The 18,102-nt window shown below is 45.2% G+C and overlaps 1 protein-coding gene across 1 annotated transcript; it reads left to right on the top strand.

The window, feature by feature from the left end:
- Nucleotides 1–2,446: 2,446 nt before the first annotated feature.
- MCIDAS (multiciliate differentiation and DNA synthesis associated cell cycle protein) lies at nucleotides 2,447–12,203 on the top strand. Its single transcript, XM_005887376.2, has 7 exons — nucleotides 2,447–2,721; nucleotides 2,809–2,905; nucleotides 3,078–3,169; nucleotides 6,614–6,686; nucleotides 7,264–7,457; nucleotides 8,052–8,162; nucleotides 8,415–12,203. Exons 1-7 carry the CDS (start codon nucleotides 2,605–2,607, stop codon nucleotides 8,853–8,855), a joined length of 1,125 nt encoding a protein of 374 aa, XP_005887438.1. The 5' UTR covers nucleotides 2,447–2,604; the 3' UTR covers nucleotides 8,856–12,203.
- Nucleotides 12,204–18,102: the final 5,899 nt, after the last annotated feature.

The following is an 18,102-nucleotide window of genomic DNA, read 5'->3' as shown; positions in this document are numbered from 1 at the left end:
TTGAAGCTTAAACTAGATTCTTATTAGGTAATATAAAGTAGTGGTTAAACATCTGGGCTCTGAGATCAATTTGCTGGGTGACTTTAAGCAAGTCATATATCTGTGCTTAAGTCTCTCTTGTAAAAAGGAGAATAACGGTAACACTTACCTGGAAGTGTTGAGGTATAGATTTAATGAGATGTTCTCTACACGCCCCTCAGCACAGGTCTTGCCTGGTACATAGCAAATCTTCAAGAAGGCTGGTGCAGCCTACACAATGATGGGAAGGGAGGTTACACAGAAAGAAAACAAAATAGAGATAAAGCAAATATAGGAAAATGTTAATGCTACCATTGTTCATTGTTTTTCAAATTTTCTATATGGTAGAAAAAAATCAAGTTGGGGGGAATAGACTGTCATTCTACTGCATTTAGAATAAATCTGAATGTATGACAAATGGTATAAATAAAAAGCAAACTCAAAACATATTTAGAGACACTTCCTTGCTCTTCTTAGGCACCAATGTACACTCTAGAGAGAGGAGCACCTGACGTTAGGCGTTAGGCGTCTGGGACCTCTTCTCTCCTGATAGGTTGATATGCTGTGCTTTCCAGGAACTTTCTCCTTGGCTCAGGGAAAGGGAAGTGGTAATCCCCAAGCTGTTTGAGGAAAAGCTGGTCTGTGATGGTGAAAAGGAGGAGGAGAAAAATCATACCATCTCTTCCAAGTTCCAATATATCTGGACCCCTAAGCCCGAGTGTTAGGGGTTGGGTATCTCTGCAAAAGAATGACTTGAGCAATTGTCTTCACCAGCATTTACTCCATCACTCAGCTGAGACTGATATGGGTGATTTGGTGCCAGAAATCATCGAGACCAGGATAATCATGCTATTCCAGCACCCATTGCCACAGAAAATCTATTGCACATATTAAAATAGAATACCCTTATTTTTCTACGCCAGCTTGGAACTCATGATAGAAAATGGGCCTGTTTTGGATCTTGGGATATGTAGAGATCTCCCCGAAACTCAGCTAAGAGCTTCCCCAATCCTTTTACAAACTGGGAAGTCATTAAGGATAGGAACTGGGAATGGACTAGCTAGTGGCTAGGCCACTTGGGAACCAGAGGAAGTAGGAGACAAATTGGGCAACAGGCTGTGGGAGGCTGGAAATGCAGCTGAAAAGGCTTCTCAAAACAGCATTAATTTATCCACACCAAGTGCCAGTCACATTACATAAACAGTCTCATCTTCACAGCAACTCTCTTGAAGTTAGTGTTTTGGTTTAATGGTTTTTCAAAAGAACTAGGGTTCATGGATCTGGCGGAGCCTGGGTTCCGACCCTAAAGCCAGAGCTTTTTCCTCGCCATCAGCAATACCACACCACCTCTATCTGGCTGACCTCACTGGGTTCCTGCATCTATAGGTGGGTCAGTCTCTAAGTCTCTTCTAATTATATCATTAGGTTGCTTTCCATCTCTGTTAGGGCAATCTTGTGTAGGAATCCAGATAACAGGTGCAAATAGAAGAGGATCATGCCCTTTAAAAGAGGATCTTGCATTACTCCTGTGAGGTATAAGACATCAACAAAGCGCCCAATGGAGGGTCACAAAGATTTCAACTTCAGATGATTGTTCAAGTTGGATGGACGTAAGAGTGGTCCTGAGAGAGACCTCTCACCCAAGCAGCTGAAGATGCCCCTTCCTGGGAGAGGCTTCCAGCTTGGGAAAGAGGAGCCAAGACTCCCGCAGAGCAGTCGAAGCAGGTTGTACGAAAAGTGGCCAAGTGCTTGGAGAGGTGGCTGGGGCTTCCGTGGGAGAGACCTGGGTTTTAGGGGATTTGGGGCTGTAGAGACATGCGACCCTCTGTTGTAAAGTCTATGTTCAGGTGCTGCTGCCTGAGAAAGTGCGGGGTACGGGTCTGGGGAAGGGCTCTAGGCTTCAGACAAAGTAAAGTCAGCACCAAGACGGCTCTCCTCCAGCCCTTCCGTAATCTGGGGTTATTCTAGGGAGTCCCCGCTGGAATTCTACATCCCCACCAAATCCTACGTACATGGCGGGGCAAATGCTGGGCTCTGGCTTTGGCGATGGACGCTCCAAGTTTGTTTCGTGCCTTGTGGCTGGGGGAGGAAGAAAATGAAATCAGAATCGTTGACTTTCCCATTCCCGCCGTCCGTAGGCGGGAAGGCTGTACCCAGCGTTAGGGACCAGTAGGGGATGTCCTCCCCTTCTCTCTTGTCTGGCGCGGCCGGGAGGCTGCGGCGCCAATGCCAGCCTAAAGGGCGCTCGCGGGCCTCGGCCCCGCGCTGCAGTTCCCGGGGGAAGCCGCGTTGCCAGGTTGGGTTTAACGCCTCCGCCAAAGTGCAGATTGTCCGGGGCTGAAGGCGCCACCTCTGGCGCTCCGGCGCGAGCCGCCCCTCCCGCGCGGCGTCCCCCCCTCTCCACCGAGCCCTCCCTCCTCACCTCCACTGTAGTTCCTTTGCCCCACCCCGACCACGCGCCTCCCCGACTTCTGGCCGGCCTCAGAGCCTCCCGAGCGCTGGGTGTAGAGTCGCCATCCCGGCCCGGGCCGCCGCCTCCGAGAAGTCGGCGCGGGGCTCCGGGCCTGAAGCGGACCCGGAGGCAGGATGCAGGAGTGCGGGGCGACCGCGGCGGGTCGCCGGGCCTTCGACAGCATTTGCCCCAACAGGATGCTGGATCCGCGAGGCCGGCCCATCAGCAAGCCCGGGAAGCCGGAGAGGAAGGTGGGGCCAACGGGCCGGGGCCGGGCGGGGTCTGCACGCTCCCGGCCCCAGGGCTGACCCGCGCTCACCGTTTCTGTGCCCGGCTAGTTCGCTCCTCCGCGGAAGTTCTTTCCCGGTAGCAGCGGCTGCAACCGGGTATCGGTGTACGAGGATCCCCCAGACGCCGAGACCCCTGCACTGCCAGGTGAGCACGGTGGTCCCTGCTCGACCCCTCGAGTTCCCCAAGTCGGGTGGGTGGGGCGCGCGAGGCTCAAAAGAACCTGGGGTTTCGGAATGTCTGGCGGCGATGCCCGCGGCTAGCCCTTGCGGGAGGCTCAGGGTCCGCCCGGCGCGTGTCTCGGGTTCTCGCCGCGCAGCGCTCACCACCATAGACCTGCAGGACCTCGCTGACTGCTCCTCGTTTCTTGGGTCCGACCCGCCGCCTGGTGGTGACTCAGCCGCCTCACAGGTACTTCCCCTGGTGGAATGCCCCCTGCCTCTCAGCCCAAAGTTCTATTTCCCGAGTTTCCTTAAAGAGCCGTTTGGGGAGTGGAGCACAGGAACACCTGGTTAGCAGGGAGAGATGTCCTGCAGGAATCCGAACCGCGAGAATAGGAACTTCCTCCTCCCTCCTAGTATGTTAACGGTGGCTCCATTCTCAGAGCTGTTTTGACCAACTCTGCACAGGGAGGGCTCCCCTGCCAGACGGGTCTCCCGTTCTCCTCCCCATCTATTCCTTGGAGCTGCGGTAGAGCAACTCGGAGGTTGCACACCGAGAGATCAGGTGGGTGGGTGGGAGCACAGTTGCGCTCTGGGCACCAGATCAGCGCGTCCTCTCTGTCCTTCCAACATGCCTTTCCGGGTCATTCAGTAACTATTTTCATTCCCTGGATGTCTAAGGAGTGTGGAGATTGGAGAATAACTTCTCCATCGAGACCGGAAAAAACGAAGAGAATTTACATTTGGAGGAAGCCGGAAGAGTAACAAAGGATTTGAAGAAATCTGACTGAAAACGTTGTTCTCTACAGAGATGGCCCTTCAGCAGATGGGCACTTTATAAAAGTCCTTTTCACCCTCTGCAAAGGCTACTGTCACTCCCATGGGGGAAAGAGGCATTTCCCCCAAGAAAACCTATCCTCTCACTTCCATCTCATTCCTACCACTCACCAGGGCTGAGACCAGAAGCCTGGCTCACTGATGGGATATGAAGTGCCCAGAAGGACAGGAGGTCCTAGCTAGATGGCACCTACAAGAAGAGCCAGTTCCAGGTTCCTGGCAGCAGGTGCTGGGGACATGAGAGTATAGAACTCTCCAGAGGATATGACCACCTCCTAGAACTGTGATTGGGATGGTGGAACAAAGTGTCCCAGGGTCTAAGTGCCTCTTAAAATTGGGCCAGAGCCCAGGGAGACTTGGGGTAGGTGGCCACTGAGAGTAGAGACTAGGAAGGCAGGAAAAGTGGGCGTTGCCCTGCAGAAGCTATTTATTCTCTTGTTCTCTTAGAGTCTGGATGCTCAGATTAAAAAAAAAAAAAAAAACAATACAGGAGCATCATTCAACTGACCCGGAGGGTTACATAACTCCCTTACTCCAACATGTTTATTTTGCAAGAGAAAAAGCAGGCTTTTGCTGAATTTTGGCTTATATATACAGAACTTAAATTTGACATCATGTTCTGTTTTAGTTTTTTTTCCCCCTGCTGTTTGTGTTGGAGAAGTGCCAGGTTTTTATCTAATTGGGAAGATAGTAACAGAGTAACCACAGAAATATCATTGAACTACCTAGGATTGTGGCAGTAGTGGCAAAGAACCCGCCTGCCAATGCAGGAGACATAAGAGACTCAGGTTCAACCTCTGGGTCAGGAAGATCCCCTGGAGGAGGAAATGGCAACCCACTCCAGTATTCTTGCCTGGAGAATTCCATAGACAGAGGAATCTGGCAAGCTACAGTCCATAGTGCCACACAGAGTCAGGCACGACTAAAGCGATTTGGCACAGCATGCACCAAAGATTAAGCCCACAAACCAGAGCCCACGAACCGAACCAAAGTCAGCCCATGTCTCCTTTGAGTTTCAGAGAGTTTTAAGGGCAGAGCTCTTGCCAGATGGCCCAAGAGATCCAGCAGTTGTCCTGGGGAAGGCAGAGCTGGTGCAGAAGGAGATACATCCCCAGAGGAAGACTCTCCAGGGGAACCCTCTGGCCAGTACACACTCTGGTTATATTTCTCCTTCCTGTTGGGGAAAGTGGACACAGAGAGGAAGTGCTCTAGAAGTGTTTGGGGTCCAGAATGGGCCAAGACCTGGGGTAGCACAGGAGAAAGCATTTCCTGGGCACCATTCCCTTAGGTGGCCTCCAGTCTTCTTGTGGTAAGAGCTTTTCTCTACTAAGAGGGAGACATTTTAGCCCTTGGAAAATGCCTCATTTCTGACTCTTTCAACCAGGGAAGAATCTGTGCTTCAGGATCTGTCTGGGGCCCTCAGTCCTTCCTTGCTAAGCTGCCTTCCCTTTACAATCTCAGATTTCAATTGGTGCTAGACTTCTCCTCCCTGAAGGAAATGGATAACTTGTACATTCTTTGGAAGTTAGAGTCAGATTAAGCTCTGACTTATTCTGGCCTGGAGAATTCCATGGACTGTGTAGTCCATGGAATTGCAAAGAGCAGGACACAACTGAGTGACTTTCACTTTCACACTTCAACTTCAGATTAAGCTCCTCTTCTCAGAAGTATCTGAATGGTTAAGATGGGCTTTTGGGAGACGAGTAAGATTAACCCAGAGGAATTAAAAAAAAAAAAAAAGATGATAGAACAAAGATCATTAGAACAGATATTTCTGGTGGGCGTATTGGACGCATCTCAGATCATGCCCCTTTAGGGACCTCTTTCCCCTTCCCCGAGCTCTTCATTGGAAGCCAGGCTTTCCTAAAAAAAAAAAAAAAAAAAAAGAAATAAAAGCTAGAGGCAACGAGGGGTAGAGGAAAGAGGATTTGAAATAGGCACCAGCATTCTGGAGCAGAAGCTCCAGTTTCACTATTTCAAAGTTGGGTGCTTGGGCAACTCAATTTCTCTGAGTTCAGCTTCTCCATCAGGGGAGGAATCACTTCTTGATCTCTGCTAGCTTCCTGAACTGCTGTGAGAATTAACAGAGAAAATCAACGTATAAGAGTTTTGTCAGCTCTGTCCGCGAATTAAGGGAATAAGAAATTTCCTGGCAGCCAGCATTTACCGTACCCTTTGGTTTCACTCACCCAGACACATTGCAGGAACCCAGGAGAGCGTCCAGTCCACAATGTTAGAGGTGCATCACGCTGGACGGGGAAAAGTCAACTCCAACTTTTTGAGAAGCAAAACAGCAATAGGGACCACGCCGGCTGCATGCTGAACAGAGGCACTTTCCACATAGCATCCTTAGCCCATCATGTCTTAGCCGACCTTTTCCTTTTCTTGGTGGGGACGGGTGGTTTAGCTGTGATTGAGCCTTCTCGGGTTATGTGGCCTGGAGTTACTGTTTTGGATGCCCCTGCACGCTGGCAGATCTTGGGAGCAAGGACGGAGTGTTTGCACACCGTGCTCCCAGCTCTTAGAGCTGTGGCCCCTTGGTCTGTGAGAGGTAAGTCTGAGCTGGAGGTCTGCGGCCTCACTAGGCGGCGGAGGTGAGCTGAACACAGTTTCAGCGCCTGGCCGGACCCTCGCAGCAGGGTCCCCACTTGGAGTGTCCCTCTCCCCACCATGGCAGTGCAAGCCTCCTGGATTCCGCGCCTCAGGCGGGACTTTGATTTTCAGGTATAAGTTTCCACTGTGAATGCGTTTGGGCTTAGACCTGCCACCGAGTCCCAGAGGTTAGCTGACCGTCTAGGAAGTGTTCTAGACCCCCCAGGCTTAACATTAACTAGTTTTCACCTCTGGTTTATTTCAGAGCCATTCCCTGCAAACGGCAGCGGACTTCGATCTGCAGGATTTCAGAGACACTGTGGATAATCTCATTGCAGGCAAGTGCAGTTTCTGCAGTAAAATTAAAGCGGGGGTGTCTTCCACCCCTCAAATCCTACAAGTTCGAATTTCGTGGCCCTGAAGGTGGTAAACTGTGTACCTATTAACAACTCGCCAGCAACTCATCAAAGTGTCAGGCTCTTCCATATTTAGGGGATCCCCTCCCTTTTCCTTATGGTGAAGATGAATCGCTGGATCGCTATAGATAGCCTTTTCTCCACTTGCCAGTGCAACTTCTGGAAGAGAGCCCAGCCTTAAGCTGTGACGTGGCTAGGAGAGCCTGGGTGACAGGAGTGTGCGGAGTAGTGGATTTGGGTGACATCAGACAAGTTTGCCCCAGCCACTGTGGAGGTTCAGTGTAGAGCGTCTCAACAGGCATTTATTGAGCACCTGCTGAAAGTGTACAGGATATCAAGAAGGGCCTGGGAATCGTGGGGATTGCAGAGTGAGGGTTGATTTATCAATAAAGAAAAATCTCTATATAAACCCTACACCCATCGTGACATTTTGCCCCTGTAGTTAGCCAGGCGCGAGTCTGAGGCTGCAAACCCAGCTCCCTCTCTTCCTCTTCATCAGACTCATCCTCTTTGATGTCGCCTTCCCTGGCGGGTGGAGATCTCCCGTTCTCTCCTAGCGACGTCCTGCCATTTGGTCCCTGTCTCTCCCCGCTGCTGAGCCCACCTGAAGTGCCCCCGCCAGAGCAGTACTGGAAGGAGGTGGCCGACCAGAACCAGAGGGCATTGGGGGACGCGCTCATCGAGAATAATCAAGTAGGGACACTGGGCTGGCGTTTAGGAATCCTGGGTTAGGGGCAGGGCATGGTGCTCGGGGACGAAGTGGAGGCTGCAGGTGCAGAAATGTGCCCTGTTGGCACGTTAGAACCAGTGGATCAGTCCAAGTAGCTGCTATTCCTCCACTGGCTCAGTTTACAACGTCCCTAAGTGGGAGAAATCCTACCCACCGGATTTTTATTAGGGCCACCAATATTTATTGAGGGCCATATGCCTAGTATTGCGCTTACCCATTTACTTTTCCTCATTTAATACCCACAGACATTGAGCTAGATACTCTTACCAGCCTCACTTTGCAGATAAGGAAACTGAGGTACAAGAAGATTGAACTTCGGAGGCAGAATCTGTATCTGCCTGTTGCCCAAGTCAGCACTCCTCATCACTATACGGAGGATTTACTGAGAAACATTCTAAGTGCTTTGTAATAAAAACTGATTATTCTCACCAGTGTAAACGTTCTTGGGCCCCCAAGTTTCTGATTAGACGTGAGGATCTGGGTTCAGTTCCTGCCGAGTGTACAGACGAGAGAGAGCACGGGAGCCTACAACTCGATGTTTGGGTCCCCTCCTGCAGCTGCACGCGACGCTGACCCAGAAACAGGAGGAAATCGCCTCCCTGAAGGAGCGCAATTTGCAACTGAAGGAACTAGCCAGTCGGACCCGGCACCTGGCCTCGGTGCTGGATGTAAGTGGGGCGCGGGCGTGTAGAACACTGCATAAGTCGGAAATACTCCTGTGTACCCTTCACCCCCACCCTGCTCCCAGTGTTGGGACTCGGAGAGGGTCGAGGGAAGGAGAGGACCGCTGGCAGCTCTCTGAGTCACTCGCAGGGGTCTGCCGAGTCGCGCTGTTGGAAGTTAGCCCAGGCCTCCTTCGAGAGCCAATCAGAGGCGAGTCTGGCTGGTCCCAGGGCGGCGCTCCTCCTCATCTCTTGTAGAAGCTGATGATCACCCATTCCCGGGATCCCGGGGCGGCAGCCGAGCCCTTCCTGCTCAAGGCGACGGCCAAAAGGAGCCTGGAGGAGTTGTTCAGCGCTGCGGGACAGGATTGCGCGGAAGTGGACGCCGTTCTGAGGGAGATTTCCGAGCGCTGCGATGAAGCTCTGCAGAGCCGCGATCCCAAGAGGCTCCGGCTGCAGCCCGAGCCCCAGAGCCTGGACCGCAGGCCCGGGAACCTGCACGGCGCCTTCCCGGGGCTGCGCACAGACTGCAGCCTGAGCACGCTGAACCTGAGCCACAGTGAGCTCGAGGAGGGCTGCTCCTTTAGCACCCCCATCCGCAGCCACAGCACCATCCGCACCCTTGCTTTCCCCCAGGGCAATGCCTTCACCATCCGGACCGCCAACGGGGGTTACAAATTCCGCTGGATCCCCAGTTGAGCTGGTATGAGGTCCTCCGAAACACTGCCTCTATGCAGATTGAAGCGCCTGGAAGCTAAACGCGGGTAGCTGAAACCTGGTTTCTCAGAACTCCCTCTGCAGGATCGATACCACCCTGAAACTTTTTTTTTTTTTCCAGGAACAAGAACGTAAAACGTTTTGATACTGATGCACTGTAAAGTTCTGTAAAATACTGTATAGTCCCTCCCCTTTTCACAGCGAAACCGTGTGTATGTGTGTGTGTGCATATATCAGTCAATTTTAAAGTATTTATTTTTAGCAGCTTTGAATTATGTACTTTTCAGAGCTGGAAGGGGACCTAAAAACCACTTCAATTTAGTTCAGTCACTCAGTCGTGTCCGACTCTTTGCTACCCCATGAATCGCAACACGCCAGGCCTCCCTGTCCATCACCAACTCCCGGAGTTCACTCAAACTCACGTCCATCACGTCGGTGATGCCATCCATCCATCTCATCCTCTGTCGTCCCCTTCTCCTCCTGCCCCCAATCCCTCCCAGCATCAGAGTCTTTTCCAATGAGTCAACTCTTCGCATGAGGTGGCCAAAGTACTGGAGTTTCAGCTTTAGTTTTCTATTCCTTCCAAGGAACACCCAGGCCTGATCTCCTTTAGAATGGACTGGTTGGATCTCCTTGCAGTCCAAGGGACTCTCAAGAGTCCTCTCCAACACCACAGTTCAAAAGCATCAATTCTTCAGCGCTCAGCTTTCTTCACAGTCCAACTCTCACATCCATACAAACCATAGTCTTGACTAGAGGAACCTTTGTTGGCAAAGTAATGTCTCTGCTTTTGAATATGCTATCTAGGTTGGTCATAACTTTTGTCCCAAGGACTAAGCATCTTTTAATTTCATGGCTGCAGTCATGATCTTAGCTGTTCTTAATTACATAATGCCCTACTTCTACAGGAAGCAAAAGGAGATTGGAAGAAATTAAGTAATTTTCTACAATCACAGGCGTCATGCGAACCTTCTGAGTGTTCTCACTACTTTTTTCAAAGATTGTAGGTCCAGAAGCCAGGTCTTTGGGTGAACAGTTTCAATACATCACTCATTTCCCTTGATCCATGAAGAACATTTAATTTCGCTACTATTGAAACTTTTCATTGTAGCTGAAGGAATAAAAAATTAGGAGAGGTTAGGATTAAGAATTTCTAATCACTTGTCTCAGGGCAAGCAATAGAACAGGTAAGTGCAGATTCTGAGTCAATGGGTTTTAGCAAAAACAGGTGCTAAACACATTTGTTTGTAATGATTATTCTTATAATTTTGTAAGATTTATGATAAATATTTATATGAATAATATAGTTTTACTTGTCTAAACAGAATAACCACAGAAAAAGCAAGCTTTCTTAGTAAAAAAACATTTAAAGAAAATGGCATATCCCACGTGAAAAAGAATGTATTTTAACGTGTTCATTTTAATTTTTTTTGGTAGAAATCAAGTGTGGAAATCTTGGTAAAACTATTTATTTGAATTCCATGGATAAAACTAGGGTACACATTCATGTTTCATATTTCTTGGCTTCATCTTCTAAGAAAAATGGGGGTGTTACCGATGCCTTCACTTTGCCTTTTGTTTATTCCCTTTTGAGTGCCATTCCTTTTCCTATTCTGTTGTGAAATTTTGTGAGTGGAGTATGTCAAGCAGTGATTTGTCCCCACCTCCACAGTCCTCATCATGAGGGCTACTTCTTGTCTTTGGGGGCTCAGCCTGGGCATGTTTCCAACCCTGTTACACCACATAGCTGGTTCTGCCATCTGAATGCTATTCTGAATGGAGTGATCAGGTAACAAACAGGTGAGCTGGGCGGAGTGGCAGAACCTGCTTCTCCAGTTTATCCTGTGTACTGTTATCTACACTGAAATGGCCATTTGGAAAACAAACAAAAAGGTGACAGAGCACATTTCCTCATACTTTGTCTAACAAACGGACTCAAAAAATATACTGGATGGTTCAGAATTCTTTGTATCAGCTTAAATATGAAGTCACTGCAGTTCAGCATCAGAGGAAACAAAACAAAAACAAAATGCTTTAACTTGTTTCGAGAAACAGTCAGCTTGTTAAAAGTTCTTTTCCTCTCCACTCAATTAGTATTTTCATAATGCATTAGCTTCAATGACAGAAAAGTTAAAAAACTATATGTATTTTTCTACTTGTCTTATGCCTCGAATTTAAAAAATTATAAGGCTTATCAAGAATTCCGTGTAAGGTGGTCGGTGGTTTGGGGCCCTTCCCTGAGCTGAATGAGCCCACACACCACAGCTTCCTTGACCTGGTATTTTCCTTACTTCTTTGGGATGTTAACCACCCAATGACTGAGTGCTTATATTAGCAGTGAAGGGAGCTGTGCCCACTAATATATGTCCTTATGTTCCTTCCATGGTATGAATTCTTGTTACTGCTTGTTGCTGGTTTAGTAGAAAACATCAGTGAGAACAGCTTTGAACCAAATCTTAGCCATTTTCTCCATGATTCTTTGAGCTTATGTTCAGCTGTGTGATCTAGCCTAGATCATGAAGACATGTTAGCCTGAAATTATCACAATAATTTCATTTCAAATAGGACCAGACACCATTCAAGATGTTGGGGAGTCAATCATGAACAAAACCAAGACCTTGTTATACAGAAAATAAAGCAGAGTTTAGGGATAGGATGTAACCAGAATCATTATTTTAGATAACATGGTTGGAGTGTTTCTCGAACACTTTCTATAGCAGCACAATCAGTTTGAAAAAAGAGGCACACACACTTTAGCTAAATTATTTTTAAGGAAATGACTTCATATTTGCAACAGTTAGATGTTGTTGTAAAGTAGTGGTTCTTAAACTGTAGCATGTATCAGAATCAGCTATGCTGCTGCATGCTAAGTCGCTTAAGTCCTGTCCAACTCTTTGCGACCCTATGGACTGTAGCCCATCAGGCTCCTCTGTCCTTGGGATTTCCAAGGCAAGAACACTGGAGTAGGTTTCCATTCCCTTTTCCACAGAATCACTTACAGGGCTTATTAAAACCCAGTTTGCTGGGACCTCCCCAGAGTTTCTGATTTAGTGAATCTGGGTAAAGTCTGAGAATGACAATTTCTTACAAGTTGCAAGGTGATGTTGATGCTTGGACCTAGGACCACTGTTGTAAAGAAATTTTTTAAAGATAACTTTCAAAAAGATTAAAACAAACAAAAACCAGCTGACCTGATGGCATGAAAATAATTCTTGTGATTTAGGATTAAGTTTTTAATAATAAAAATCTTATCTTACATTCAAAAAAGGGCTGTATTTCAAAAAGTTGGAAGTGACAATAATGTACTTTGACAAATGATGTTAAGTAACACAGAAGGTAGCTTCAGTGATGAATTAAATACCTTGAATGAAGGATTTGATGTTGAAAATAAGCATGAAGAGTCTGAATAAAATTATTTATGAAATGTGTTAAAGAAGCTCAATTCAACTGACCCTTAAACGTGCGCAGAGGGATCAGGACCTAGTCCTAATTCTCCTAATTAACTCAAAGTTCACATAGAAGAATAATATGTAACACTTCCAGTTGAAGGATTATAATGTCATTAATTTATAATATTAACTAATGATATTTTTGTGTCTATATATAACCTAAAGGATAACTAGATAGTACAATGATACTTAAAGAATTTAAAATTATTTGGAGTAATGATATGACCAATAAGGAATTAATATCCAACGTATATAAACAGCTCATATAACTCAACATCAAAAAAAACAAGTAACCTGATTAAAAAATGGGTAGGAATGTGTTATGTTACTTCTATGGTAATAAGAAATTAGGAAGAAAAAAATGAGCAGAAGAACTGAATATATTGTGCATTTTCCAGAGGAAATGTAGACAACCAATATGAACATTAGAAGATGCTTAACATCACTAATCAACAGAGAAATGGAAATCAGAACCATAATGAGATATTACCTCACACCTGTCAGAATGGCTATCATCAAAAAGAATACAAATAACAAATCTGGGAGGATGTGGAGAAAAGAGAATCCTTGTGTTCTGTTAGTGGGAATGTAAATTGGTACAATCACTATGGAAACCCCTGGAGAAGGAAATGGCAACCCACTCCAATATACTTGCCTGGAGAATTCCATGGACAGAAGAGTCTGGTGGGCTACAGACCATGGGGTCACAAACAGTCAGACACATCTGAGTGACTAACTCACACACCATGGAAACCAGTATGGAAGTTTCTCAGAAACTACAAATAGAACTACCATATGACCCAGCCACTGTTGAATATGCTTTTAAAACCCCAAAACACTAACTGAAAAAGATTCATGCACCCTATTTTTCACAGCAGCATTATTTACAATTGGCAAGACATGGAAACAACGTTAAGTGTTGGATAGAGAAAATGTGAGAGCGTGTATACAATGGAATACTCGGTTGTGTCTGACTCTTTGCAACCCTATGGACTGTAGCCGGCCAGGCTCCTCTGTCCATGGAATTCTCCAGGCAAGAATACTGGAGTGGGTTGCCATTTCCTTCTCTAGGGGATCGTCCCGACCCAGGGATTGAACCCAGGTCTTCTGCATTACAAGCATATTCTTTACCATCTGAGCCACTAGGGAAGCCCCTAACGGAACACTGCTGCTGCTGCTGCTAAATCGATTCAGTCGTGTCTGACTCTGTGCGACCCCATAGATGGCAGCCCACCAGGCTCCCCCATCCCTGGGATTCTCCAGGCAAGAACACTGGAGTGGGTTGCCATTTCCTTCTCCAATGCATGAAAGTGAAAAGTGAAACTGAAGTCGCTCACTCGTGTCCGACTCTTATCGACTTCATGGACTGCAGCCTACCAGGCTCGGTCCATGGGATTTTCCAGGCAAGAGTACTGGAGTGCGGTGCCATTGCCTTCTCCAAATGGAACACTATTCAGCCATTAAAAAGAATAAAGTTTTGCCATCTGCAACAGCATGGATGGACTTGGAGGGCATTATGCTAAGTGAAACAGATCAGACAGAGAAAGACAAATATTGTATGATATCACTTACATGTGGAATCTAAAAAAATACAACAAACTAATGAATACAACAATAAAGAAGCAGACTTACAGATACAGAGACAAACTAGTAGGAGAGAGGGAATAAAGAGGTGGGGGGAAGGGAGCTACAAACTTTCGGGTGTAAGACAGCCTCAAGGATTATACGACACTGAGAATAAAGTCAATCTTTTGTAATAATGGTAAATGGAAAATAACTTTGAAAAATTGTATAAAAATAGTTGAAAGAACAAGAGACTAAATTTCAATAACAAAGATTCAAATGCATAAAAATAGTTCATGTGCAAGTCACATTGTTCGCTTAACAAATGAAAATCAATATACCTTGCAGTTCACACTGATTTTCACTGTTTATAATTTAAAGCAATATGTGAAAATTCCAACTGGCCACTTAACATGACATAATTGAAATAAGTTACATTTCTTTGCTTGCTCACTTTGCCAGTGTTGTTCAATTTTAATCTCCTGTTGAAATGCAACAAAATGATATATCACAGGAATGAGTGACATGAACTCTGACTAACACAAGTTCACAAAGCTTAAAACATGAGAAACTTTCTCTCTCAAAGACATGTAGTTAAGACCCTGTTTGTTGAGGACTGACTGTATAATGGAGATTTTTCCCAACTATCAATGTTTCTAAGAGAATAAGAAATAAAAGTGTGTTGATTTGAAGCTTCCATCTGTAGTATTAAAATTCAACAATGATCATAGATTATAAAACTTAGACCAACCAACAAAAGCTTTTTTCAGATAGGAATATTTTATCCCATTTATTTAGAATTACTCATCTGACATAACAGACAATTTACATTATAGACTTGTAATTGGTTTTATTTTGTTTAAGTGTCCAGACAATGTATCTTCTTAGTCCTGGCACTTCAAGTAGACAGACTACTCCCATGGCCTTTAGTTTGCTACAGGAATAAAATGGCATTCCATTTTATCAGTTATTCATGAAAAAATTTATTTGAATCAAAATATAAGTAGAATCATTGGCGGGATGATTCTGTAGGTCACATGACTGAATTTAAATGTCAATCTTACTGTCTCCTCCTTAAAATAGATGCTGTGGGCTGTAATCTGTGTCATAAGTGATAAGCATGATGTCTCGGTTTCAGCATAGGATTTTATGGGACAGGACAAAATTAGGGACATGAAGCAATCTATATGTGGAAAACACAAACAGATTTTCTCCAATTACTTCTTTCTCCTCCCCTCTCCCAGTTCTCTCTCTCATTTCTGCATCTAACAGAAAAGAGCACCAGTACTCTAATGTCTGTAGCAGGCAGTTGAGATAAGAATGGAGGTAATCACATTTGGGTTTTAAGATAAGGGTTTGTTTTTTCACACATAATCGGGTGAGACAGGAGTTGCTAACATCTGCTAATGATGCTATCAACAAACCAGACTTTATGGTTTATGCTCCACTAATTTATTAGACATTTGTCTTCATGTTTGATGTTTCATGATCACAAGATTGTTGCTGTAGCTTCAGGCATCTTGTCTGCATTAAAGATAAAAAGAAAGGAGGGGTAGAAAGCTTCACAGATTGCTTCTGTCTCTTTATTTAAGGAAGCAAAAAAGCATTTCCCAGGAAACTCCCGGGTGGGTTTTCACTCTAGTCTCAAAATCAGACCTGAGGCACACAGTTACCCTTACTTGCAAGGGAGGCTGGGGAATCTAGTTTCTCATTCTCCTAGCCACTATAGTGACAGGTAGGCAAGAAGGAAAGGAGTTGGGGAAAGCTCTTAGACTGTCTAACAGGATCTATCACAGAGGTTTGATTGGTGTCACTAATGTAGAGAAACCTGAAGAGAAAAGACAGGAGAAATGTGTCCCTTAGACTCTGACACCAGAGCTCGGGCCCCCTATCGGGGAGTGAGATGGGCTTCCATCCTCAGAGAGGACCCACGATAGTTCTTGGCCTTCTTTGGGGACCTGGGAGCCTGAAAGGGATGGAAGCACTTGGAGGGCTGCAGCTAGAGCCCGAGACCTGGGTATGTGATGAGTCTTTAAGTGTGGAAGTCTCTGGGAATAAGATGAAAGAAATGATTGGTACTCAGGTCGGATTCTCCTTAATAAATTTTCACCTTCATCTTTTAACTAAAAAAAAAGGAAATAAAAATGTTATGCAAGTAGAATATGCTCATTGTAAAGTAATTCAGATAAACAGGAAACCATAATGAAGTAAGAAGTGATAATCCTACCATCTAAAGATACAATTCTGAATATTTTGGTATATTTTCTTTCAGAAATTTTTAATATATATACATATGTGAATGTATAAGTATGTTTGTGTGTATTTAAAACTTGGATCCTCTATACACATGATTATTGAATAGCAGCAGTGGACCGTTGTATAGAAATGGTCAAAGGTTCTGCAGTCACATAGAGATGGTTGATTCCCATCATGGTCCTGAGGGGACTGGCCAGCTCAGTGACTTGGGTCTTATTGCTCTATTTTGAAACCAGGACAATAGACATTGTGAGACTGATCCAGGTGATGCATCTCAAATGCTTGACACAGTGCCTGTTACCTGACAAACACTATAGTTATCTGTTTGTATTAGTTATCTATGGCTGCGGTAACAAATTGCCATAAAGTTAGTGCTTAAAACAACACAAACTTACTATCTCATAGTTCTGTAGATCAGAGATGGCTAAGCTGGGTTCTCTGCTCTGGATTTCTTGGAAATCAAGGTGTTGGCTGGATTCTTATTTAGAGACTCTGGGAGGATTCCATTTCCAAACTCAGTCTGATTGTTGGCAGAATCCAGTTCCTTATGATGGCAGGGCCAAGGTCTGTATTGCCTGGCTTGCTGCAAACTGGGGACTTGTCTTTACTCCTAGAGCTGTCATTCTGGCTCTTGCATGTGGGCCCCTAAATCTCAAAGCCAGCAAGGTGTATAAAATCCTTCTCACTGGAATCTAACTCCTCCTTCTCTCTTGCTTCCAACTGGAGAAAACTGCCCATGAAGTAAAAATATAGGTATGCGTTAATGTCGAAAGTGTGGGCATAGATTGCATTTGGAGAGCAAATGTGGTGTCCTTGCTCACGGCTGAATTCTGGAGCCTACTTGTCAAATGTAGGGATCTAGAGAGCAATTTTATCGAGTGCTGGAGACATTCACAACAGTTTCTTAACTCTTCTAGGCAATCCTGGGGAGGAAATCCAGAAACAGTAAATTGAATCCAATTCTTCCTTCCCAGTGGAATTCCCTGCCTCAAGGTATCTCAGATTGAGTTATAGAAGGAAATTTGCCCAGGTCCTGGAGGCATCTTAGTCCCCTGGGAAAAGATGCACTGATTTAAAAAGAGAGAACATTTTATGCATATCTCAATGTCCCACAATTCTGAAAAGCTTAAAAATGTATTATCATGTGACCATAAGCCCTATTAAAAATGTTATTTAAAAGTTCTACATTTTTATTCTAACTCACTGGGTTAACTGAGTTTTTCTTGCCATCCCAAGTACCTAACAGATCTTTCTTTGAAAAAAATATATTCTCGTATTAACGAATCCATCTTCATCTAGTACCTCTTTCTTCCTGGAGTGAACTTTGATTCACTCATTTATGAGGTCCTGTGTATTATTTTCATCTAGTTGTTCATATTGTATTGCCACTTACATCTAGAATTAATCTAAGACCATTTGTAATGAAAACTTACATGAAATAGGATGGTTAAAACTGAGTACCATTGGGAATTCCTTGGTGGTCCATTGGTTAAGACTTTCACTGTGCGGAACCAGGGTTTAGTCCCTGGTCAGTGATCCCCAGGAGCTGCAAGGTGTGGCAACAAAACAAACAAACAAAGAAAATTGAGTATCATTCAATGTAAGGAAATCTGCATACTTAGGATAGTAATTTGCTTTGATTCAGTTAGCCCTGCACTTTAAGATCTATAGCCTTCCTTTAGGCAAACAGCTGTTCAAACTTGCATGGTGGTGGTGGTGATTTAGTCGCTAAGTCGTGTCCGACTCTTGTGACCCCATGGACTGTAGCCTGCCAGGCTCCTCTGTCCATGGGATTCTTCAGGCAAGAATACTAGAGTGGGTTGCCATTTCCTTCTATTTTCAATATTTACTTTTAGCTGCTTAACAAAACACAATGTAAATCAGACATAACAATTATTTACATTTATTCATATTGTACTGATGCAAGGGAAAAGAAACACCACAGATTTACCTAGGATTTA

The sequence above is a fragment of the Bos mutus genome, chromosome 20 (genome assembly GCF_027580195.1).
Source record: "Bos mutus isolate GX-2022 chromosome 20, NWIPB_WYAK_1.1, whole genome shotgun sequence".
NCBI classification, from domain to species: Eukaryota; Metazoa; Chordata; class Mammalia; order Artiodactyla; family Bovidae; genus Bos; species Bos mutus.
Note: the sequence above shows the minus strand (reverse complement) of the source record. Positions and strands in the feature narration are given on the sequence as shown.